Below are 26,228 nucleotides of genomic sequence, written 5' to 3' on the forward strand. Positions count from 1 at the left end.
CGGACAGCGTAAAGTGCAGATGAACGATTTGAGGGATGGCATTATTTAGCTTAAACTCTTCCATCGGTGTCTTACTCCCTCCATCCTCTCTCGTATTTTTTTATATGATTTTCCCTCCATTTTCTCTACAGAGGGTAAATAACATTGCACTTTATTCAATATGTTTTTCCAAAGTAGCTTTGCTTGCCTGTCATCTTTCAGGGTTCTGTGATGAGTATTTTGTTTGTTTTTAACCTCCTGGCTCTTGTATGCGGGTACCACCCAATTCAAGGGGAGGGTCAGCAGATGAATGTGTTAATGTAGATTCTTTTCTGCATGGAAAAAGATGTTCTGTGTGCAAGTATCTCAAGATCTGCATATGATGCAAACTTGGGTTGTGTGTGTGAGAGAGACCCAGGAGTAGACTGAGATATATGATGCAAATCCTGACAGACTGCGGATGGGGGTGTATTTTTGTGGATGGGAATGACATCATATGTTACCTTCTTCCAGATTTATAAAGTGAAGGACACACAGCTGAGAAAACCTGCAGGAAGAGCAAATGCCTTTCACAAGAGAGATTTGAGTTGAGCCAGGGATGGAATCTTCCTGTATCTGTGGAAACAATGTGATTGTTCTTTTGCCTGTCAGACAGGACTGCCAACTCAGCTGAAGGACCTCCAGACAAACCTTAAGGGGAAGAAATTATGTATGGGATGGCCTAAGTTTAACAGGTAAGAAAGAGAAGCAAGGCGTACGTTTGCTGAACAAACTGAGTAAATATGTTTTGCAATTTTCTTAGCATGCCGGATTTCCTTGAGTTGTGTTTTGAGGAAAGATGCCTCTGGAATCCGACACCATATGTTAAACAAACCTTGAGTGTGATTGTGCCAATAATGAAATGAACGAATGAATGAACGAACGAACGAACCCCTGGGCAAATGCTGTTGCAGATGGAGGAAAAGTTAATTTTTAATGACCTCCGGAGAGTAATAGTTTGATGCATAAATCCAATTTGAAATCAATTGCTATCTATACAAGATGCTTTAACGGAAACTGCACATCAAAGATCCAGCTTTAACATAAATATAATTCATTAGAGAGATGTTGTTCTTAAAAGCCCAGCTGCAACTGGACACTTAGCTGTGATGATGGATAATGTGTTGTTCCTGCTCCCTTTTCCCTGTGATGCCAGGGTCTTTCCTGTTCTATGACTTCCATCTGTACTTTCAGGTCTAATGCTAATGCAAGAGAAGAACTCTTAAAGTTCAGTCCTCCTAGGCATGTCCATTTAGAAGAAAGGCCCACTGAGTTCACTGGAGCTTACTCTCAAGTAAGTATTGTATTGGATGGATTGTAGCCTAAATAGTCCTCTGAATACAGCAGGGGTAGGGATCTGGTCAGGATGTGATTTTAACTCTTCTCCAAGCCTCCCAAAGCAAAATACTCTCCAAGGTGAGAAATAAATGCATTTCTAGACCATTTCTGACACTGTGAAGGCTGCACTCCTGTGTGCACTTACTTGGAAGCAAGCCCCATTGAACTTAGCGGGATTGACTGCCAAGTCTAAATGTGTGCAGGACCAGGCTGCACGAGGTGGCACTTAGTTAGCTCAACCCTGCAATGACAGGTTGTTAAAAAGTTCTTTCAGACACTGTCCCAATGTCTGTCTTTGCTTGAGTGCACCCTGCAGTGTCTGAGGCTCAATCAAACCACATTTCTATTGAAACCCTGTCTGTTCCCATCATGTCTAAATGGAGTGGGGGCGAGTGGGGTGAGGGCAGGGGATGGTATGGTAATAAAAGGAGTCTGTGGATGGCATACTAAACCCTCCCTTTTCCCAGGGCTCCCCTCCCTGCAGTCTGCTTCCCACCAGTACTTTTTGCCTCAGAGAAGCTCTGATTCTAGAAGTGAATTTGGCTGGGCGAAAAGCTCTATAGATTGGACCCTGGCTCCCCTGGGCTTTATTATATGTCAGTGGGGCACATCTGGATTTCTAAAGCAACAAGTCCTTTGCGACTGCACGTCATTTGCCTTCAGCTGAAATTTTGCAGGTAGAACCCCCTCCCCCTCACAGAAATACTTCAGGAATTCTCAGTGCCTGAATCAATTACAATGCCCCCCGCCCCCTGGGAAGTCACTGCACTGCTACTCCATTTCTTTCTGACACAAAGATATGGGGGTCACCGATTCTAAACCTTGGAAGTGTGGAAACAGAAGATAGATTGCAGGTGCACATTTGTGCATGTGGGTGTGTGAGTATTTGGAGGAATTGACTGAAAACCTAATGCCCCCCCACCCCCCCACCCCACACACAGATGGCTCAGTCAGGTCCTCTTGGAGCAGAACTAGATGTTATCTTGCAAGTTCCTAAATCCAATCTTGATGAGAAAAAAGGGCATATGCTCTAAATCAACCTTCCCCGGCCTGGCATCCTCCAGATGTGTTGCACTATACCCCCCATCATTCCCAGCCAGCATAGCCATTGGCCATGCTGACTGGGGATGATGGGAGGGGTAGTACAACACACCTGGAGGATACCAGGTTGGGGAAGTCTCCTCTGAATGTTCCACTCTAGCAGGGACAGATGCTCTTTGTCTGGTCCATGTCACTGGTCATTCCCCATCTCTCCTTTGTCCCCGTTTTTACTTGTGGGGGATGCCTTGTTTGTAAGACTCGCATATGGTCTTTCTTCAGGGTTCAGTGCTCTCTTCAGTAGGGCTAGATGAAGTTAGTGGGAGTGCCTTGTCTCCAGCTGTAGGTGGTGCGCCAACTAACTGTTCCTGTTCCTGGAGACTTCAGATCTTCAAGGGTGGCACCTGCCTCACTTATATTCTCTCTCGATTGCTGCAGTGGGTGCCATGCAGGGCTTCGAAGGGTGCTTGGAGATGACCATTAGTCCAGAATGCAGGGCCCAGGCGATCCACAGCATCAACACAGGGAGCATGTGGAACAGCCACGGAGGGGCAGTCCTGGCAATTTCAGTTTCTCCCACTTTCTTGTTTTTCCAATCTTAAATTCAGCTCATCTTGGATGTTGAGATTATTTTTGAAAATGTTTGCCTGAAAATTCATAAGCATTTTTGTGCACATTGCTCCTAATACATGCGCTTTTACCTAATATCCACATTTTTTGGCAAGTCATTTTCCTAATAGATTTTTGAACATTATTTTAGGGATGGACAAAAGTCCCTTACCTGATCCCGAAGCTTGCTTCATGGTGGGGGGGAGGCGCTCCGTCCCTCCCCCCGAAATTCTGACCGGGGGGGAGGTGCCCCGTCCCTCCCCGCCGAAATTCTGGCTGGGGGGGAGGCGCCCCATCCCTCTGGCTGCGAAACCTCCTCTCCTGCTGGGACGCTCCGTTTGCATCCCTGCAGTCAGCCGTGATAGGCTACGTAAATGTTTACGTAACCTATCACGGCTGACTTTAAAAAAAAAAAGCACGTACGCAAATGGCGGCGCCCATGGGTGCCGCCATTTGCATTCCTTATTTTGGCACGTGTCGTCTATGTAAACCTTTACGTAGACTATGGCGAAAATAAGGGGAACGCTATTTGCGTTCCCCTTATTTTCGCCGTAGTCTACATAAAGGTTTACGTAGACTACACGTGCCAAAATAAGGAAAGCAAATGGCAGCGCCCATGGGCGCTGCCATTTGTGTACGCGCTTTTATTTTTTTCAAAGTCAGCCATGATAGGCTACGTAAACATTTACGTAGCCTATCACGGTGTTTTTTTAAAATCTAGCCGTGATAGGCTACGTAAATCTTTACGTAGCCTACCACGTTTGTTTGTTTGTTTGTTTGTTTGTTTGTTTGTTTTCCTTGGAAATGGCGGCGGCGGCAGCCGGTTGGAAGACCGGCCGCCGCAGCTGCCACCGCCGAACTGCGTCCGGAGCCGCCAGGGACATTTCGAACAAGGTAATTCCCATTCCGGGGGGGGCGGGGGGCAGACCGTTTCTCCACCAATTTGGGGGGGCCGAATGCGCTGGCATTCGGCCTCCCTGAGATTCGTGGAGAAATTCTCTGACATCCCTACATTATTTCCCCTAATGTATGCATTTTTTTTTAATTGGAGAACTACATCGCAAATTCAAACAAGTGCATATTTTGAAGGAGAATTGTATTTCAGTTTGCATGGTGGTTCAAAAGTGTAAAATTAGGTATGTTTGCATTAAAATGAGAACTGAACGAATTTCTCCACCATCCTGAGGAATAGCTACACAGGCTTCCCATTTGTTTCCATCCCATTGGGGATGACCATTAAAACTCTTTGGGGTTTGGGATCAGGATATCTGAAGGACTGCCTCCTCCTGCATGAATCTGCCTGCCAGTTGAGATCATCGCCAGAGTCCCTCCTGTTCATCCCAACTAGGACTAGGCATAATTCCTCCCTGTCACTTTCACAGGACCATTCTTTCCTCATGAAGGTGTGTGCGCGAGTGCGCGTGCAGGGAATATCTGCAACCTTTGGGGGATAGGCAGGTGAAATTCACAGCACTTTTGAGTGAGTTTGTGTGTGTGGACTTACATTTCAATGTGGTAGCCAAGGTTCTCTCCCTCCCTCCCTCCCTCCCTCCCTCTCTATCTCTCTCTATTTTAATAAAAATAGAATAAAGCTAAGCTACTGCTCCAAGGGGTGCTTTGGTTGTGCTTAGCAGCTTGGTTGCCGTTCCCTTTGAAAATGTGGGCCAGGATTCCCCAGAGGCATAATGCTACAAGGGATATATGACAATGTCCATTTGCAAATCATGCAAACGTGTCCCATTCACAATCCCAAACGCAAATGGAAGCAGGGGCTTAAAAAAAAATGAATATAGAAGCTCTTCTTTAAAAAGAAGAAGTACACTTTTAAATTTTCACTTTCCAAAAGTACACATTTTGACACTTTAGTCAATGGAGGAAAGTGCACATTTTTGAAGAATATGCGCAAAAATGTGCACTTTCCCTGTTCGAACTGTGCACTATTCCCATTTGAACGAACTGAAAAACAGGTTGGAAATAAAAACAGGAGCAAGCCAAAATGAGTTTCGAAGTAATGTATGGAGAATTTAGGAGAGCTTGAAAATGGCTGGTTCTCCCAGCCCTAGATGCAGCCTCATGGCATAGGGCCATTTTCAGGGGCATGCTTGGGGGCGGGGGAAACCGGCTGCTAATAATGCTTACTAGGGACAAACAATCTGTGACAGTAAACACACATTTTCAAGTTGTGTGTATCTTTTTTAGAAGTGCACCTAGCAGCCACAGAGGGCCCCAGTCAGGCTCAGGACTGCGAGTGGCAGAGAGGTGTCCATCCTGTTCCCCTTCCCATCAGGAGGGAAGCTCACTTTGGCCCTGGGTTCAATACACAGTATCTCCAGCTAAAATGAATCCAAGGCTCTCTGTCTGAAACCTTGGAGAACCACTGCCAGTGAGAATTGACCACGCTGGGCTGGATGGATTTAGGGTACAGGCCATTTCACAAGCCATCCTTCCCCAACCTGGTGCCTTCCAGATGTTCTGGACTATAATTCACAGCATCCTCCATTCACCATATCCCATACATTACAGGAAAATGCGGGCTACTCAACATGAGGGTGTCATTTTGGATTGCTTCCTCATCTTCTTTGTTGCATCGAGTTCTGCCTTCCTAAAACCAGTATGATCCTGAAAATGTTGTTTTTGGTCTATAGCATTTCAGTGTAAAAGAGAGGAGGAATGATCTTAAGATGTCAACAGAAATGAACGCTTCACAGATTCTGAGCTCAGTTCTGTTGGTGGTTCTCTGTAGATTATGAAGATTGTAAAGCAGTTACAAAGATTATAAATCTGGCTGGCTTGCTAAGGCTAAATTTCTTGCCTTGCATACGGCTGTGTTCAAGTAAGATTAATCAAAGCTATCGGGAGCTGCTGAGCCTGTTCCACCTACCTTCATATCTTTCCCCAGCATCTGTTTCAGCTTCTTTTTTTTTACCTCTAATAAGGTGCTTCTCTAGAACAGTCTTTTCCAACCTGGCATTTTCCATTTGTTGGACTACAAATCCTATCATCCCAAGCCATCATGGCCAATGGGAGTTGTAATCCAAACCTTCCAGAGGGTGCTAGGTTGGGGAAGGCTCCATTAAAGGAAAAGAAGATACAAGTAACAGAAGGAACCCAGTGAAGGCTGGTGGCTACAATGTCAGTGGGGTGGTAAATCCATTCCGGGTTTCAGTCAGAGCCAGTCAGAACTCTAAAGGAGCTATCCAAGGTGTGAGCAGCTCCTTTACAGTTTTGACTGAAACCTGGAGTGGATGCAACGACCCACTGACATTGGATCCACCAGCCTCCACTGAAGGAACCAAGAGCTGCCTGTGGCAAAGTGTATAAGCACCAATGTTAATCTCAGAAATTCCCAGAATGCAAGAGGAGTGGGTTACAGGGCAAGGTGAGCCAGAAGAATCGCAAAGGAAGAAAATAGGGGGGAATCCTCTTGTCCGTACCACAAAAGAGGAAGACGTCAGTTTTATAAAGCACCTTTTGGTGGCTGAAGCTTGTTCAGAAGTTCAGATTTGGCCACTAAGGCAGAGTCGCCACAAGCTGAAATCCAGTCCAGAAAATCTGCTACACCCCTAATATTCACGTTGACATTAAGATGTGCAGTCTTGAAACTGAGGCATTGCGTGAGATGTTTTCCCAAGCAAAAACATAGTTTCAGTGGTAATTAGCAAACAAAAACACACCCGCCGCTGTTTTGGTCGCTCTGTAGGGGAGGCAGCTGACGGCATGGACATGAAGGAAGTTGTCCAGAAGGAAATTTTGGCCAATGAGACTGAGATGTGGACAAGAGGAAGTGATGTCAACAGCACCTTCCTCCCATACTACCAGCACACTTCGGCTGTTGCTGCCGTCTTCATCATTGCGTACCTAATTGTCTTCCTCTCGTGCATGGCCGGAAACTCCCTGGTTTGCACGCTGGTGGTGAAGAACCAGCACATGCACACTGTCACCAACCTCTTCATCCTCAACCTGGCCATCAGTGACCTGCTGGTGGGTATCTTCTGTGTGCCAACCACTCTGATGGACAACCTGATCACAGGTGAGAGCCTTTCTATGGCAGAAGCAGGAGAGCTGGACTTTCAAAAGCTCCACGTTGGTGTTAGAAATGTGAATGTGTCCCAGGTTGCTCTGGCTGTAAAACACACACTACATAAAAAGCAGACCCAAGCAAGACGTTGTTTCAAAGGTATGGTGAAAGGTCTCTGTCAGGGTGGACACTGAGCCCATAGCATCCCAGAGTAGTTCTGATTCTGAGGAAGAGGGGTCACTCCTGGGAGAGGAGCACGCTCATCCTTCCCAGGGCCAACAGCTGGCAGAGATTCCTCCCACCGGCATTCCTGGCTTAGATAGCAGTCCCGGGAGTGACAGAGCGCGGGAAGCAGACTTGCTGGATGCGCCATGCCGACGCAGGGAGCGGCGCCAAATGGAGGGCGCAGAAAGGAGGCATAGTGCCCGGTTGGCGTGCAAACAACGGTTGCGCCCAGAGGATCCAAGGGAAAAGGGGAGGGACTCTCCCTAGCCTTTAAGTTCAGGGCCTGCCAGTGATTCTCCTTCAAACGGGGACCAACTGTTCCCACTTAGGGCATAGGTACTCTGCTGCTCATATCTAGTTGCTCACAGTAGAGTTGTTAAGTTGCAAAAGAGGAATAAAGCTTTGAAAAGAATCCCTTTGTCTGTGTCTGGACTTGGCTACTGGATTAGACTGAGAGGCCTCTAAGGAGCCCTTGACAGTCTCTGACCAAATATGGCCAGACAGATGAGCGTAAGCAAAGACCAGCTCTTGGATTTTGCAGGCTCTCAGGCAAAAGACCAATAGTGAGCTAATCCCCCCCCCCAATTTTGGGGATAGGGTTCAGCTCCATGGATAGCTCCTTTGGAGTTCTGGTTGGTTCTGACTGAAGCCCTGAGTGGATTTACAGCCCCACCAAAATTGGAGCTAAGAGCCTCCACTGGTTGCCACACAGCATAATCCACACTGCGCTGGATGGGCCTGTGGTCTGACCCAGTCTGTGGCAGTTCTGCATGTTCATGGCAAAAAAGGTGTGTCTCAGATGTTGAAGGGCCATTTGAAAGAGGCAGAGGCTTCCTGCCCAAGGTTAATTGGTGCACTGGGGTGGTGGTGGGTAGGATGAAACCCCATGGAGGCTCATGGCTCTGATTTCAGTGGGGCAGTGCATCCATTCTGGGTTTCAGTCAGAACTAGCCAGCACTGTAAAGGAGATATCCTAGGTGCTGAGCCCTATCCCCTAGACATACATTCCCAGAGGGCTAGCTGCATAAGGGCTTTTCTGCATGAGGCATTTAGTGTGGTCATCGCTTATGGCTGTTTTCAGGTTCCTTAGATGATGGCATGACCCTCCAGTTTCACTTCTGTCTCTAAAGAGCACTTTTGGCAAGTTTTTCTAGAGTAGGGAAAAGGCAGTATTTAATAGTAAAAGCGAAAGAAAATGCTATTTCCACTTGTGTATTTGCACTATTCCACTATACCACTGTGCCACGTAGAGGTTATGTGGTGGAGAAGCAGGAAGGGAAATGCTCTTCGTGCAGTTCTCGGATCTCAATTCTGTGACAAAACCCAAAGTAGATACAGAGGATTAACAGCCGATTAAGAGCTTCGTGTAGAAAAGCTCTTAGCCTCTTGCAGCAAAAACAACCAAGAGTGTTGTGGCACGTTAAAGACTACCACATTTATTCTGGGATAAGCTTTCATGGGCCATAGTCCACTTCATCAGATGCATGGAGTAGTGTGGAGAGTGTCTGGCTTATATACACTACATATGGTGGTGGCAATGGTGAAGCATTATAAACAGTGAGCTCAGAAGGAAATTAAATGCAGAAAGTGACAATAATTTCATTAGCAGACTTTATTCACAATGCAGCTGTTCCTGATAACACAAACACCCAGGCACCAGGTAAGCCAATTGACACATGTAGTGTGAAAAAAAACCTTTATCCTGATTCAAGCCACCGGTGATAAAACTCACCAACAGGTTTAATTCTAACTCACCAATCTCTGAGAAAAGAATAAACTTTAGGAGGCACTGGGTCTGGCCCCAGTCCATGGGCACACCTGTTCTCAGCACTAGCTTTGGCTTTATCCAAAAGGCACTTGGAATATGTTTGGCAAAGCCACCCGGCTGCCACTGCAAAGTGGCCTGAAGTGAAGAGCGGGGGCCTTCCAAGGAGCGATCAATTCATGTCCTGTACTATTGATTCAAGGACCACATTCAGGAGAAGTTACAGGTTTGTAACGGCCTTTTAAACATCCATCAGTCAACCCTCGGAGGGAGCCCAATGAGGGGAGCAGTTTATTAAATGGCGCCTACTCACAAACACCTCCATTGGAGGCGTTTGTGAGTAGGCGTCATTTAATAAACTGCTCCCCTCATTGGGCTCCCTCCGAGGGTTGACTGATGGATGTTTAAAAGGCCGTTACAAACCTGTAACTTCTCCTGGACAGGGCATTTTCATGCGAAACGGCCAGCTGTTGATCTCCGCCATCGGTGCCAGGACGAGCATAAGAGTCTCTCTGGACAACCTGCCTTTGTAAGCTGTGAAATGGGCATACGAATGACTTAATGTGACTGAGCCCACGCAATAATGAATGTGGCAAGGATGGCCAAGCTCTTTGCAAATTAAAAAATGCAACATTGATGACGAAGAGTACATTGGCTCACTCGCTGTGCCTTTCCACCATAGGCTGGCCCTTCAACCAGGTTATTTGTACCATGAGTGGCCTTGTCCAAGGGATGTCCGTCTCTGCTTCTGTCTTCACCCTCGTGGCTATCACTATGGAGAGGTAAGCCCGTCTTCAGTGCCGACTCCAGGCTTTTGAGGGCCATTGGCTGGGCAAGACACCCTCAAGGTAGATGCTCAATGCATCTCCCTTCTCGCTGCCATGGTCACCAGCTGCTCTTGCTCCTCATCGTCTTTCTCATTGTTGACACCACTTGCTTGCTTGACAGGCAGAGAGTCAGTGAGCAAGTAGGCCATGGCATCTGATACTCCTCTTTCTCACCACCACCGTTGTCTGGGCCAGGGTGAGAGGCAAGCGAACAAGCAGATTGCAGTGGTGAAGAGGAGGGGCAGGTCCAGGGGGCTCTTGTCAGTGGGCCCCTGCTGGGGTTTGGGCCCTCAACAGGTGCCCAACCATGCCTACCCTTGACACACAACACAAAGGATGTCTTCTGGGTCCATAGTGGGACCAGGACGAAACCCCTGTGTCTCCAGGCCAGATAGCAGCATATCCTGCCCAAATTGCCCCTGCGCCGGTCCCCCTACCAACAGCTGTAGATCAAGCAAACCACGGTATTATATCCCTACAGCCCAATCTGTAAATATATGCATGCCTACATATGCATACACACACATACATGCCATTCCAGTTCTGAAATGTAAATGTCTCAGACTCAAGCTCGGTAGTAGAAAGAGAGGGGTGGGGATTCCATGTTGACAAACACAGGCAGAAAAAAGACCTTGACGTTTTAAAGCCTTGGGCAGCTTCCGCCCTAGCAGGTGGACGCAGGCCACGGAGATAATCTTCTGGTGTTGCTGGTGTGTTGAACATTTTCAGACCAGGTTCCACTCTTAAACCAGGAGACAGCGGGACAACAAATAAAACAGTTAACTAACATGGGTCAGTGCTCGAGATTGGGGGGAAGCAACGCTGTTTTCTGGTATCTCTTTTGTATAATCTGGGAATATCACTTTCTGCCTCTTATCAGTCCCCCCATATCAGCTTTTCTCCCGTGTATCTCACAGCTTGTAAAATAAACTCCTTGTTAGGAAATCTTGAAAACTTCATGATGAATGGACGAGGCCTGTCTTCAGCGGAGGAGAGGGGGACGGGGATTGGATGTGCTGGCTTGATATCTAATGGATAGTTCTTGGGCAGATTCAGTAACTCATGCAAGAAAGACTCCATAAAAGCAGTTGGTAGACCTGGCTCAGTGCTTCACCTAGCCCAATAATTCGTAAATTACAACAGTAAAATTGACTTTCCAGCTTATTTACCTTAGACTTCAAAATAAGATCAGATTTCTGCAAAGCACACAGTGCAGTTTTATAAGTGCCAGATTTATCTTCAGGCTGTGAAACTCTAGCTTCCAAAGATCCAGCCTCCCTGTTATTCCATCAGTAAATTCCTGTAACATTACTGCAGAGGCTTTGTTGTTCAGTCGTTCAGTCATGTCCGACTCTTCGTGACCCCATGGACCATAGCATGCCAGGCCTTCCTGTCCTCCGCTGTCTCCCTGGGTGTGCTCAAATTCATGTTCATTGCATTGGAGATGCTATCTAGCCATCTCATCCTCTGCCGTCCCCTTCTCCTTTTGCCTTCCATATTTCCCAGCATCAGGGTCTTTTCCAGTGTCTCTTTGCATTAGGTGGCCAAAATATTTGAGCTTCAGCTTCAGTATTTGTCCTTCCAAGGAGCACTCAGGGTTGATTTCCTTTAGGATGGACTGATTTGACCTCCTTGCAGTCCAGGGCACTCGTAAGAGTCTTCTCCAGCACCACAGTTCGAAAGCATCGATTCTTCGGCGCTCAGCCTTCCTTACAGTCCAGCTCTCACAGCCATACGTTACTACTGGGAAAACCATAGCTTTGATTAGATGGACCTTTGTCGGCAAGTTGATGTCTCTGCTTCTTACTATGCTGTCTAGGTTTGCCATAGCTTTCCTCCCAAGGAGCAAGCATCTTTTAATTTCATGGCTACAGTCACCGTCTGCAGTGATCTTGGAGCTCAAGAAAATAAAATCTGACACTGCTTCCATTTCTTCCCCTTCCATATGCCAGGAAGTGATGGGGCCAGATGCCATGATCTTCGTTTTTTTTCATGTTGAATTTCATACCAGCTTTTGCACTCTCCACTTTCACCCTCAACAAGAGGCTCTTTAGATCTGACCTTTTCCAGTCTTGTGGCCACTGTTGAGTGTTCCAAATTTGTTGGCATATTGAGTGCAGCACTTTAACAACATCATCTTTTAGTATTTTAAATAGCTCAGCTGGAATACTGTCATCTCCGCTACCTTTGTCGTTAGTAATGCTTCCTAAAGCCCATTTGACTTCACTCTCTAGGATATCCGGCTCAAGTTCACTGACTGCACTATCATGGCTATCAGGGACATTAAGATCTTTCCTGTATAATTCTTCTGTGTATTCTTTCCACCTCTTCTTAATCTCATCCACTTCTGTTAGGTCCCTGCCTTCTTTGTCTTTATCATGCCATCATTGCACAAAACATTCCCTTGAGATCTCCGATTTTCTTGAAGAGATCTCTAGTCTTTCCCATTCTATTGTTTTCCTCGATTTCTTTGTATTGTTCATTTAAGAAGGCCTTCTTGTCTCTCCTTGCTATTCTCTGGAAATCTGCATTCAGTTGGATATATCTTCCCCTTTCTCCCTTGCTTTTCGCTTCCCTTCTTTCCTCAGCTACTGAGGACTTTGCTTTCTTGTATTTCTTTTTCTTTGGGATGGATTGAGTTGCTGCCTCCTGAACAATGTTACGGACCTCCATCCATAGTTCCTCAGGCACTCTGTCTATCAGGTCTAATCCCTGAAATCTATTCATCACCTCCACTGTATATTCATCAGGGATATGATTTAGGGCATACCCGAATGGTTCAATGGTTTTCCCTACGTTCTTCAATTTAAGCCAAAATTTTGCGACAAGAAGCTCATGATCTGAGCCACAGTTAGCTCCAGGTCTTTTTTTTACTGACTGTATAGAGCTTCTCCATCTTTGGCTGCAAAGGACATAATCAATCTGATTTCGATATTGACCATCTGGTGATGTCCATGTGTAGAGTCGCCTCTTGTGCTGTTGGAAAAGAGTGTTTGCTATGATCAGCGTGTTCTCTTGGCAAAACTCGATTAGCCTTTGTCCTGCTTCATTTTGTACACCAAGGCCATGCTTGCCTGTTATCCTGGTGATTTCTTGACTTCCTACTTTATCATTCCAATCCCCTATGATGAAGAGGAAATCTTTTTTTGGTGTTCATTCTAGAAGGTGTTGTAGGTCTTCGTAGAACCGATCAACCTCAGCTTCTTCGGCCTCAGTGGTTGGGGCACAGACTTGAATTACTGTGATGTTGAATGGTTTGCCTTGGATTCGTCCTGAGATCATTCTATTGTTTTTGAGATTGTACCCCAGTACTGCTTTTCCCACCCTTTTGTTGACTATGAGTGCTACTCCATTTCTTCTCAGGGATTCTTGCCCACAGTAGTAGATATAATGATCACCTGAATTAAATTCGCCCATGCTTGTCCATTTTAATTCACTGATTCCCAAGATGTCGATGTTCAGTCTTGCCATCTCATGTTTGACTACCTCCAGCTTGCCTTGATTCATTGATCTTACATTCCAGGTTCCTAAACAATATTATTCTTTACAGCATCGGACTTTCTTTTCACCACCAGACACATCCACAGCTGAGTGTCCTTTTGGCTTTGGCCCAGCCGCTTCACTCTTTCTGGCGCTACTTGGAAATTCCCTCTGCTCTTCCCCAGTAGTATATTGGACACCTTCCGACCTGAGGGGCTCATCTTCTGGCGTCATCTCTTTTAGCCTTGTGATATGTTCCATGGGGTTTTCTTGGCAGGAATACTGGAGTGGGTTGCCATTTCCTTCTCCAGCGGACCACATTTTGTCAGAACTCTCTGCTATGACCTGTCCGTCTTGGGTGGCCCTGCACGGCTTAGCTTATGGCTTCACTGAGCTACGCAAGCCCCTTCGCCACAGCAAGGCAGTGATCCATGAACGGGGCAGAGGCTTTAGTCATCTTTAATTAAGTCTCTGGCTGTAACTCTAATGTCACAATAACTCCTTTTGAGATCTTCTTCAGGAAGAACCTTTGCTGCCCCCACGGTAGAAGGGGGCAGGGGACTTGGCACTAATTTCCCCTTTGTAGTTTCCTTGTCACTATCGGGGAAAACAAAGAAAACAGAACAACAACATGTCATTGGCAAAGCAGGAGAAAATAATTTCTCACGAGTGAGTTAGAAAATTAGGCAGTTACCAGGATAATGAGGCAGAGGATGCAGGCAGGACCAAGCCAGAGCACAACTGACTCGGCTGCCATCTTCACCAGAAGAATCTGCCATCGTAACCAAAAGGCTCTTCCTGCCATATGAGCTTCACATTGATGTGTGAGGCAGGCATTCCTTGTGGCAGTGCAATTTGATTGTTTTAATTATTTAATTGTTTTAGTTATTTAAAACATTTACACCCCACGTTTCCTCAAAGAGACCAAGAGTAATTTGCACAACTCTTTCACACACTCTCCACCACATATATGCAAGGAGATCATGTAGGCCAACCTTCCCTAGCCTGTGTCCTTCTAGATGTATTGGTCTACAACTCCCATTGTCCCCAGCCAGTATGGAAGTTGTAGTCTGAGACATGTGGAGGGAATCACATTTTGGAAGGCTGCTATAGGGCAGAAGGTAGATCTCCAGGTGACTTCATCTCCCAGAAGCCTTTGCCAGCATGGCTAATGGTTAGGAATTCTGGGAGCTGAAGTCCAAAACACCTGGAGAACTACTTTCTGCCCAAACCTGATATAGGCTATAGGCTGGGTGTGTGTGTGTTGTGGCCCTCCAGATGTTTTGGCCTACAACTTTTATCATCCCTCACCATTGACTAGGCTGCCTAGGGCTGATGTTAGTTGTCAGCCAAAATCTAGAGGGCTACAAGATGCCCAAACACTGTAGGGTGTTTGCTTTTGCTAATCCTTTCTGTTCCCTCCCGCTCCCCCAGGTTTCACTGCATCGTCCTGCCTTTCCGAGAGAGGCTCAGCCTTCCAAAGGCCACAATGATCATTATCGTGGTGTGGCTCCTAGCCATAGCTATCATGTGCCCTTCTGCCATCATGCTTACAGTGGGCCGCATGGAAGGCCACTACATGGTGCTCAGTGACAGCAAGAGCACCACTTACCCACTCTATACGTGCTACGAAGCCTGGTCAGACAACAGCATGAGGAAGCTCTACACCACCATCCTTTTCATCCACATTTACCTGGTGCCCTTATCACTCATTGTCTTCATGTACGGAAGGGTCTGCGTGAAACTCTGCAGTTCCACAATGCCTGCCCCTGAAAACCCACCTGGTGCTGTCAGAGCCAACTGCACCTCGAAAAAGAGAATCAAGGTTATCAAGATGCTCATCTTGGTCACTCTCCTCTTCATGATCTCCTGGTTGCCCTTGTGGACTCTGATGCTGCTGGTGGATTATACCAATTTGGCTGATGAACATCTGGACTTGCTGACTGGCTATTTCTTCCCTTTTGCCCATTGGCTGGCTTTCTCCAACAGCAGCATCAACCCAGTCATCTATGGCTACTACAATGAGAACTTCAGGAGGGGCTTCCAGGCAGCTTTTAAATTCCAGCTTTGTTCCCAGGAGTTGAAACACCAGGAGACTTATTCTGAGCAGTCGCAGGGTGCCATCAGCTTTGGGATGTGCAATAAAGTCTTTGCACAGGCAACCTCTTCTAATTCGACGTCCTCACAGCACACACAGAACACTGCCCCGCTGTTCTCGAGAAGCACCCAACTCAAGTGTCCCGGCCTTGGCTTAGAGGACATTGATAAGATCATGACTTATCATGGAGTTAGCCAGGCTTGGGAGAAGACAGAAACATAAAATGGCTAAAGTGTGTGTGTGTGTGTGTGTGTGTGTGGGCGGGAGGGATGTGTTGGTGAAATACCATTTTCCATGCAATGCTACCACCTCTCTCTTTTTCAGAATCAAAACCAATCTTTGTTGTATCGTGTAAAATGAAAGATATGAACTCATCACTATTGTGTGAATAGGAAGGGACAGACAGGGACCATAGCTTAATGGTAGAGCACATGATTTGCATGCAAAAGGTCCCAGGTTTGATCCCTGGCATCTCCAGTTAAAAAGGATATCAGTTTTCTTCCTGGAGGCCTGGATCCACCTCTGGATTCCCTGGTGACTTAATAAGAGTCCCATCTGCATGACTCCAGTTCTCCAGTAAATTACAAGCAGGGCTATGTGTGTATGCTGGGATTTCCACAAATCACAGAAAAGCCACATCATGGGGCTTGGAGAGCAGCAACCAGATTCTTGAGAAACTTGCTTTAATTTAAAAACAAACAAACAAAATACAACCTCGCCCTTATGGCTGCAAGGATGCAATGGGCCGTGCGTCTGAGCATATGCCCGCTTAAATCTCAGAAGCTGGTGTGGTGGTTGAGGTTACAATCCTAAGGAAAACTCTGCAAATAAGCCCTATTGATAGTGGGGCTTACTTCTGAATGCATATGTGTATAGCATTGCACTTTTAATAAGGTCCCTAGGGATGGCAGAGAAATCCATCCGGAGTCCATGGTGGAACAGACTACCCCACCACCACCACCACCCCCGAAATCCCCCCGGAACGGACCTATCTTGTGTTGGCTGTCCGGTGCGTCCGCTGCTGGGCTGCTGTGGCTGCAAATGGCCGCAAAATTTGCATCCCTATGCTAGGCCGTGATAGGCTACGTATATATTTACGTAGCCTATCATGGCTACAGCGGGGATGCAAATGGCTTAGGGGATGCCATTTGCGTCCTCGCTTTAGCCGTGATAGGCTACGTAAATATATACGTAGCCTATCACGGCCTAGCGTAGGGACGCAAATGGTGTCCCCTACTCAGGACGCCATTTGCGTCTGCAGCAGCCCGGCAGCGGATGGAGGACCAGATCGCCTCCCCTGCCCCCCACGGAACCCAGTGGAGCGAGGTAAGTGGGGTTTCATACACCCCCAAAGGTCTCTAATAGCTGGGGGGGGGGCTTCATTGTTCTGCATAATTCCTCCTTGTTCCCACTGGAGGCTGGTGGCTCTGATGTCAGTGGGGCAGTGAATCAGCTCCAGGTTTCAGTCCGAACTCTAAAGGAGCTATCTAAAGTCCTGAACCTGTTTTGGGGATAGGGTTCAGCACTTTGGATAGCTCCTTTACAGTTCTGATTGCAACCCAGAATGGATTTGCAGCCCCACCAATATCAGAGCCATCAGCCTCCACTGCTCCATACCGATTGCTGGGGGAAACAAATGGAAGAGCGCTGATGTGTTCATGTCCTGCTTGGTTGTCCACCGCATCTGCTCTAGCAGGGCTTTTCTCATGTTCCTATATTGATCTGCATGCGGCATTATGTAGACTTTGACCTCCTCACTTCAACTTTTGTGTTGCTTATGTGTTGGGTGTCTGCAGCATCATAGAAGAAGGTTGACTGCAAAGATGAGTTCAGAGATATGTGGGCAATAAAGTGCCAAAATACTACTAGGGAAAACCTCCCAGAGTGGGCAGAAGTTCACAAGAGACTAATTAATGATTGCCCAAATGAGCAGGAAACAACAACTTGTATGTAATTTACTGTATGATGCACAGGAGCCTGAAAGATCCTGGTTTAAATCTCAATGTAGCCATGTTCTCAGTAGATGACCTTTATGTGTGTATGTATTTATTTGAATTTGTTTGTAGTTCCCCACCCTAAAAGCAAAGTGGCTAACAAATTAAAAATAAGTATAAACAACAAATTAAAACAGCACAACTACCACAACCTGATGTTGACAACCACATAAAACCTGAGCCAGCAAGACAGAAACATCTACCAGGCTGCAGACAGCTCAAAGGTCTGGGTTAATATTTAAAAAGTCCTCCTCCTGGTGCCAAAAAGACATCAAAATTGGGGCCAGGCAAGCCTGCCTGGGGAAGACATTCCAAAGACAGGGTGCCATGAAGGAAAAGGGCGTCTCTTGGGTCACTGTACACCTCACCTGAGAAAGTGGGGGGACTCAAGAAAGGCTTCTGAAGAGGACTGCAGTGCCTGGGCAGAATGATGTAGGAGCAAACGGCCCTTGAGCCATGCTGGCAGAGAGAGTTGAAGGCCACGGCTTTAATTTATTCCCCAAATGATGGGAGGAATGTTTGTGTGGCAGTGTGGGGGAATTGTATCAGTGGAAGCTGGTGGCACGGATGTCAGTGGGGCAGTGAATCCGCTCTGGGTTTCTGCCAGAAGCCCCCTGGAGAGCCCCTTTAGAGTCCTGACTGAAACCCGGAGCAGATTCACCACCCCACTGATATCGGTGCCACCAGCCTCCACTGCACCAGAGGCCGAGTATACGCCCCCCGCTCTCTCTTAGATTGTCCAGGTCCATTGCTGATGCTGACAGACAGGCTTTGGGGTAGATAGGTTTGGGGGTCCTTGAATGAAAGTCTCAGGTGTGATGCTTGGTATCTCTCCCTCAAGCACTGCTGGTCCAATTGACCTGGCTGGCCTTTCCTCCTCTGGACCAGAGTCAGGGTCTGACATCCTGTTCAGGGTGGGGGTCATGGCAGAAGAAACAAAAGACCCTGACAGGGAAAAGAAACCTGACACCTGTGTGAGAGACTGGGCCTGGAAATGCTGCTGGCGTCATGCCCCGTTGGACCCCTCCGCCTCTGAGGAAGAGTTAGAGGCCCCAACAGAGGATGATGCCAGTTCCTGCCAGGGCCTGCACCATAACAAGCGAGTGCCTGAGTCCTTGGAGGAGCCTGCTGAGCCTCTCGGGAACAGGGGGAATCCACCTCAGGGGAAGGGTCTGAGCCCCCCCCCCCCGCAAGTCCCAGGGACTGACAGTACCAGAGAAGGCAGGCCCAGCCCAGGGAACTTCCATGAAGTGCCAGGCTGCAGCAGAGGTCTACTCGGGAGGAAGGGGGCTCTGCATGAGGAGGGCTCTGACCAGAGAGCTCTAACGTACTGTAGCTGAGCCCTGGGTGGGGCTCAGCAGGCTCTGCTGTTAAAAGCCTTCAGTGTCTGCCTAGCCAGTGGTGGAAATGACACCATTCCAGCAGCTCTAGTGCTGTGTACCTTGCTTCCCAGGCCTTGCCCTGTGGTTGATGCTCCATGATGCTGACTCTTGGACACCCTCTTGTCTCTGCTTCTGGACTACGTAATGCATTTGACTGCATCACTGTGTTTTGGCCCTTGCCTGCTCTTTTGACCTCTCCTGCATTAGCCTGACCCCCTGTAACTGACCGCTTGCCTGTTTGCCTGCTTAATGGACCACTCTCTTGTTTACATCCTTGCATTAGCTTAGCAAGCCTCAGTTTAGAGTCGGGATGTCAGAGAATTCCGCCATGGATTCTAGTGAGGCCAGATTCTTTAGAAAGCTTTGAAAAGAATCCCTAAAGAATTCTTTAGAATCCGCCCCCCTGGAATCCATGGCAGAATGGCCTCCTGCCCCCCCCCCCCGCGGAATCCCCCCAGGACAGAACTTACCTGGGGCAGATGCGGTGGCGGCTCCGGCTTGTCTCCCGGCCAGCTGCAGCTGGGCTGCTGCGGCCACCATTTGCATTCTTGCAGCTGTGATAGGCTACGTGAATATTTATGTAGCCTATCACGGCAAAGAGCAGGGAAGCAAATGGCAGCCGCTATGCCATTTGCGCCCCTGCTCTTTGCCACGATAGGCTACGTAAATACTTACATAGCCTATCACGGCTGCTTGCAAGGACGCAAATGGCGGCTGCTACGACGGCCACCATTTGCGGCCGCAGCCGAAACTCCAGTAGGGATGGCAGAGAATTCCATCATGGATTCCAGTGAGGCCGGATTCTTTAGAATCCGCCCCCCCCCCGAATCTGTGGCAGAATGGCCTCCTGCCCCCCCACCCCCCCTGTGGAATCTCCCAGGATGGAACTTACCTGGGGCGGATGCAGTTGTCAAGGGCTCCTTGGAGGCCTCTCTCAGTCTAATCCCATAGCCAAGTCCAGACACAGACAAAGGGATTCTTTTCAAAGCTTTATTCCTCTTTTACAACTTAGCAACTCTACTGTGAGCAACTAGATATGAGCAGCAGAGTACCTATGCCTTAAGTGGGAACAGTTGGTCCCCGTTTGAAGGAGAATCACTGGCAGACCCTGAACTTATGGGCTAGGGAGAGTCCCTCCCCCTTTCCCTTGGATCCTCTGGGCGCAACCGTTGTTTGCGTGCCAACCGGGCACTATGCCTCCTTTCCACGCCCTCCATTTGGCGCCGCTCCCTGCGTCGGCGTCGCGCATCCAGCAAGTCTGCTTCCCATGCTCTCTCACTCCCAGGACTGCTATCTATGCTAGGAATGCCGGTGAGAGGAATCTCTGTCACCTGTTGGCCCTGGGAAGGATGAGCGCGTTCCTCTCCCAGGAGCGTCTGCTCTTCCTCAGAATCAGAACTACTCTGGGATTCTATGGGCTCAGTGTCCACCCTGACATCGGCGGATTCAGCGGTGGCGGCAGCTGGTCTCCTGGCCGGCTGCGGCCGGGCTGCTGCGGCTGCCATCGCCATCCTTTGAGCTGTGATAGGCTACGTAAGAATTTACGTAGCCTATCACAGTTAACCCCCCAAAAAAACCAGCGTACGCAAATGGTGGCGGCTACGGCGGCTGCCATTTGCGTTCGCTATCTTTTGCTGTTGTAGCCTACATAAATATTTACATAGGCAATTACGGCGAAAAAAAGGGAACCGCAAATAGCGTAGTGGGTGCTATTTGTGTTCTTTTCCCCCCCGTTGTTTTATCCTGCGTAAATATTTACATAGGCTTTTACGGCGCACCCACTACGCTATTTGCAGTTCTCGGTTTTTTGCCGTATTTGCCTACGTAAATATTTACGTAGCCTAAAACGGCGAAAAATAGGGAATGCAAATGGCGGCCGCCGTAGCCGCCACCATTTGCGTACACCGGGTTTTTTTTGTTTGTTTTTTTGCCCAGCCGTGATAGGCTATGTAGACTTGCGTAGCCTATCATGGCTGCCTGGCTGGATGCAAATGGCGGCTGCTACGGCGGCCACCATTTGCATCCGCACCAGCCAGTCCATGGCCGGAAATCCGGCTGTGGACGGCCCTGGCCGGCTGCTCTGCGGAGCCACTGCGGAGCAGAGCCGGCCAAGCAGGATTCCGGGGGAGAGGACCGGATCGCCTCCCCCCCCCGTCGAGGATTCTGGGGGGAGGGACGGAGCGCTCACCCCCACTGCGAACAGAATCCGCAAGCAGGTAAGTCACTTTTGTACATCCCTAAACTCCAGCTGCGGCCAGCCCCGGCCGGTGGCTCTGCAGAGCTGCCGCAGAGCGGAGCCAGCCAGGGTGGATTCCAGGGGGAGGGACGGAGCGCCTCCCCCCCACCGCAGATGCCCCGGTGTGGAGCCAAGTAAGGGTTTCGTACATCCCTAGTTTAGAGTGGGACAGCTGGGCTTCTTGATCTCCCTGAAGACTGTTCCAGGAGGATGCCTCGTATGGCCAGTGGGCCTGAGCTACAGTGACTGAGATAGAAATGGCATGAGTGAGATAAGCGGGGTGGACAGGGGGTGGAGAAAAGGCAAGAAGTCCTGTGGGTGAGAATGGCCAGGCAAGTGTTGTTTCTTCAAAGACTGCTGAGGACAACCACACTAAGAGGTGGATTAATAGAGCTGGAGGTGTGTATATAATAACAGCGGCAAGCTCTGTGAGGGTCCAGCTCTCCCAAGGTTGGGAAGCATTTGGATCTCTTTAGGAATGCAGAGATGTTAACGTACCTTCTGTGAGGGATCATCAGCAAGGGAGTTTATCACAAGCTGGGTTTTGGCCCTTTGCTGCTATTAGAGGCTGGTCTTCTGGGGCAGGGCATTTCTGGGGAAAACGAGATGGCTGCTGTTGGGGGTTTGGCATGGAGGTTCTGGCCAGCATCTCTTTGGTGTGGGCCCCTGTAGGCATCAGCAGTGGCCCCTGTCAGGTACCCAAAGATACTAGCTGGTGACACCCGGTCTGTCCCCATGATGTACAGCTCTAGGTCTTGCTTGCTGTAGGCAGTTCATCCTGCCATATCTCTGCACTGATGAGTGCCAGTGCAGAGTTGTAGCAGAAATGCCTGGCCTCCAAAGGGACTGTGGGATTTGCTGCCACAAGATGTGATGGCGACTGGCTTAGATAGCTTTTAAATAGGGATGTTGGAGAATTCGGCCACGGACTCCAGTGAGTCTGTGGCGGAACGGACTACACCCCCCGCCACCCCCGAAATCCCCCCCAGAATGGACCTATCTGGCGGCGGTGGCTCTGGCAGCTCCGGGTCGTCTTCTGGAGATGGCTTGGGATTTGCATCCCTGCCTTTTGCCGTGATAGTCTACGTAGATACTTACGTAGCCTATCACGGCTTGGCAGGGACGCAAATGGTGGCTGGCATAGCAGAGGATTCTGGGGGGGAGGGACGGATCACCTCCCCCCCCCCGCGGACTGCTGGCCAGAACAGGGTGTTTCGCACACCCCTACTTTTAAAGGGATCTGATCCATTTGTGGAGGAGGAGGAAGCCAAATGGAACCTCCCCCTTCAGAGGTAGTGTACTGCTGAGTATCACAATCTTGTGGGCACATAAACAAGGGGAGGGGGTTGCTGTTTCCTTCTTGCCCTGATTGTGGGGTTCCTAGAAGCATCTGCTGACTACAGGATGCTGAGCTAAATTGACCTTCCCATCCAGCAGTGCCAGGGTGGCCACTTACGCGTCGCCAAAAAAGAGGAACATCGCCACAGTAGAGGATATAAAATGTGCAGGGCCCCATTTACACCCGGCCTTTACTCCAGGGTAGGGTTGGCGGAGAATTTCTCCCCGAAACTTCGGGGGGCCGAGCGCCAACGTGTTCGGCCCCCCGAACAAGTTTCGGGGAGAAATCCTCCGAACCCCCCCGCCCCCCGCACACCCCCCCGGGACGGGACTTACCTTCACCGAATGTCCCTCCCGGTGGCTGGTCCGGCCGGCGGTTCGGCGGGTGTTCGAGCGAGGTGGGAGCAGCAGCCGGTCTTTCGACCGGCTGCCGCCGCCGCCATTGCAATGAAAGAAAAAAAAAAAAACGCCCCCTGATAGGCTACATGACGATTCACGTAGCCTATCACAGCTAGATTTGCAAAGTCAGCCGTGATAGGCTACGTCAATCGTCACGTAGCCTATCACGGGTGACTTAAAAAAAAAAAAAAGCGCGTACGCTAATGGCGGCCCCCATAGGGAGCCGTCATTCCCGTTCCTTATTTGGTCGCTGTAGTCTACGTAAAGATTTACGTAGACTACGGCGAAAATAAGGGCAACGCTATTTGCGTTGCCCTTATTTTCGCCATAGTCTACGTAAACATTTACATAGACTACAGCGACTAAATAAGGAACGCGAATGGCGGCTCCCTATGGGGGCCGCCATTAGCGTACGCGTTTTTTTTTTTTTTTTAAGTCACCCGTGATAGGCTACGTGACAATTGACGTAGCCTATCACGGCTGACTTTGCAGATCTAGCCGTGATAGGCTACGTGAATCGTCACGTAGCCTATCAGGGGGCGTTTTTTTTTTTTTTTAACTTTCGCGTTCGCGGCCGGGCGAGGCGGGAAGCCTCCTCCCTGGCCTGAATTTTGGCCGGGCCGAGGCGGGAAGCCTTCCCCCCGGCCTGAATTTCGGCCGAGCCAAGGCGGGAAGCCTCCCCCCCCAGACGGAACTTCGCGGGGGGATCAGCGAAGAGCCTCCCCCCCACCGCGAACGTCCTTCGAGGAAAGGTAAGTGACTTTCGTCCACCCCTACTCCAGGGCAGGCTCAAGCCATGGTCCCACATGGTAGATGATGCAGTAGCGACTTTGCAGCCATCCGTGGTTTTCACCTGGAAAATGCGGAGTTCCGAGGAGTCGTTTTACTGCGATTTTCATTTTTTGGCTTGCTGCAGGCCGCCTGTTCCTTCCCCGAACCGACTTCGCATTTTGCAGTGGGCATGCTGTAGGCGTGTGTAGTGCCTGCGCCACTCTGTGACACCCCTTTGCTCTCCCCATCCCTTCGCAGCTACGCAGTTACAGAGGCACAGAGGGGCATTTTCATCTATTTAATCACACTTTCGCACACTGATATTGACTTGAATGACCCAAATAATTTAAGGATTCTCACAACTCAGTTCATGGGAAATAGTTGCCAAGACATCAGAAAGAAGTTGCAGAAGGTTGAGGGAGGATTGGTGGCTGACCTAGGTGTTTTAGTAGAGGTAGCTCAGAAAGTTTATGAAAGACAAGAGGCAAGCAAAGCTCCTCGCTGCAGTTCTCAGACCTGACAAAGGAGGAGCTAAGAAGAGAGGAAAAGGAGGGAGGAAGGGGTCCTCCCTAAGAAGAGACCACTGTGCCTTCTGTAAGAAAATTGGGCACTGGAAGCGTGACTGTGAAGCCTTGAAGCAAAAAGAGAGAGGAGGGTGCAGGGGGGGGGGGCAGAAAGGATTTTGCATGAACAAGAAAGAGACTAGGACAGACTGGGGCCCGGCCCCCTCTTAACCATCTCTGAGGCAAGACGGGACCCCATGGTCAAAATTAAAGTTGGGGGCCGCTCCTACAATGCCCTTGTAGATACAGGGGCCGCCCTGTCCATCCTCCCCCTTAGCCAACCACCAACGGGAAGTGGGGGATCCACCACCATAATGGGGGTTGAGGAAAGGGCAACCCGAGTGCCCCTTTCTCGTCCCTTGCTCACCAAGGTTGGGAAAACACACCTAGAACATGCGTTTGTCTGTACCCCCTCCTGTGGCATTGTTAAGAAGGGACTTATTGACTAAGCTCCAAATTGAGATTGCTTTCACTTCTGATGGAAGGATGGAAGTACGGCTCCCCAAGCAACAGAGCAGTAACTATCAAATGGCCCTTTTAAAGGTCGCAGAGGAGCCCACCCCAGAGGGAAATGAAGACTGGTGCTTAATAGAAAACAGAGTCAATCCTCTAGTTTGGGCCGGGGTCGGAGGGGCCTCTCGTGCCAAGTCGGCAGCACTGTACAAAATTCCTCTCAGGAATTCCTCCCTTCATGTTTAAATACATGTATTTAAGCAAATAGAGAGTGGTAAAAAGCAAATGGGGGAAGTCTGTCAGTTACAAAAGAAATCAAAATCAACACAACTTTCAGAACCTGATTATAGCACTTTATGACTCATTTTGGTCTTCAGCGCACGCACGCGCGCGCACACACACACACACACACACAGGAACTTGAAGAAAGACAAAAATATTTTACAACAGAAATGTGTTCAGTCTCTGTCTTCAAAAGCACACAGTGCTTAATATGATCCATTCTTAGGAAGATTAGACAACATTATTACAAAGATCTTGAGTGATTTACAAGTGCTCTTCAAAAATGCAAGAGAAGAAATGAATCAGTTTGGAATCTGCTAAATATTATAAAACCAGACGATAAAAATGTTCACAAAAAGGGCAAGTTACAGAATGTTGGTTTTTAACACATTGAAAGAGAAATATATTCATTACTTTAAAACAGCCACAATTACTCTTTCTAAAAAGAAGATAGGGCTGTGCATATGCTATGATTCCACCTGAGTGCATACAGTGTAGAACATGGCTCTGCTCACAAAACTCAGTATTGTAGGAATCTCAGCTTTTTTGCTTTTAAATAAAGAGCAGGTTTCCAGTGCTTATGGCTATGACCATATGCCTGAAAGGGTGTATGCAATGCCTGTTGAAATCTCAAAAGTCAAAATGGCAATTTTTGCTCTTCCAGGGACAGGCAAAACCAAAAAACTCAAACATATCCAAAACAGTATAAACTGTGGAATTACACATTTGCAGGCCGCAGGGTTCTACTTTTCTTGGTTCAGATTTTGGAGCCTATACACAGCCCTGGTTATGGTCAGCCAACAGCAATGCTTTCAGTTCTGATTACTACAGCGAATTTACTGAAATCTCCTCTTCAGAACTGCAGCCGCATGACAATCCTTGTAATAAGAATGTAGCTGATCAGATGATATTCTGGGTCAGCTGCAGGCAACAGGTATTTATGTAATTATGTGCTTAGGGTGGGCCATACAAATGGCTCTTCACAGCCTCTTCCCTGTGGGATGGCAACCCAGCATCTGTCATTTTTTTTAAGCAGAGTTGGACCAAAGTAATTGTAATCTTCAGACCATTTCACAACAGAGGGTTGCATCCAATGGTGTCATTCCACCAGTAGAAGGGAACCATTGGTGGAATAGATTTCCCCTATCCCCCTGCAGCCCCCCTAAATCTGCCTTGGATGGTTGTGGGACCCTCTGGAGCAGATTTAGGGGTGGAAGGGGCTGCAGGAGGCGGGAGAGGACAGGGAAGTCCCACTGAACAAGCAGACTTCCATTTGCCTGAGGGTGGGATCCAACCCAGAGTGTACAATGTGAATGTGATGAAATACGTGCTCATAGGCCACATATCAAACATATTGACCAGGGACACGTGACTGGCTTTACATTCATTGACAA

At 48.6% G+C, this 26,228-nt stretch overlaps 1 protein-coding gene across 1 annotated transcript; it reads left to right on the plus strand.

Annotated features, from left to right (window-relative positions):
• Positions 1 to 6,720: 6,720 nt before the first annotated feature.
• Positions 6,721 to 15,638, plus strand: LOC146340735 (neuropeptide FF receptor 1-like). The gene is made up of 3 exons (XM_084807258.1): positions 6,721 to 7,033; positions 9,694 to 9,793; positions 14,753 to 15,638. The coding sequence occupies exons 1-3, from the start codon at positions 6,721 to 6,723 to the stop codon at positions 15,636 to 15,638; spliced, it is 1,299 nt and encodes a 432-aa protein (XP_084663384.1).
• Positions 15,639 to 26,228: the final 10,590 nt, after the last annotated feature.

Source organism: Heloderma suspectum, chromosome 6 (assembly GCF_057233095.1).
Source record: "Heloderma suspectum isolate Gila_16-S chromosome 6, 16-S_ref, whole genome shotgun sequence".
NCBI classification, from domain to species: Eukaryota; Metazoa; Chordata; class Lepidosauria; order Squamata; family Helodermatidae; genus Heloderma; species Heloderma suspectum.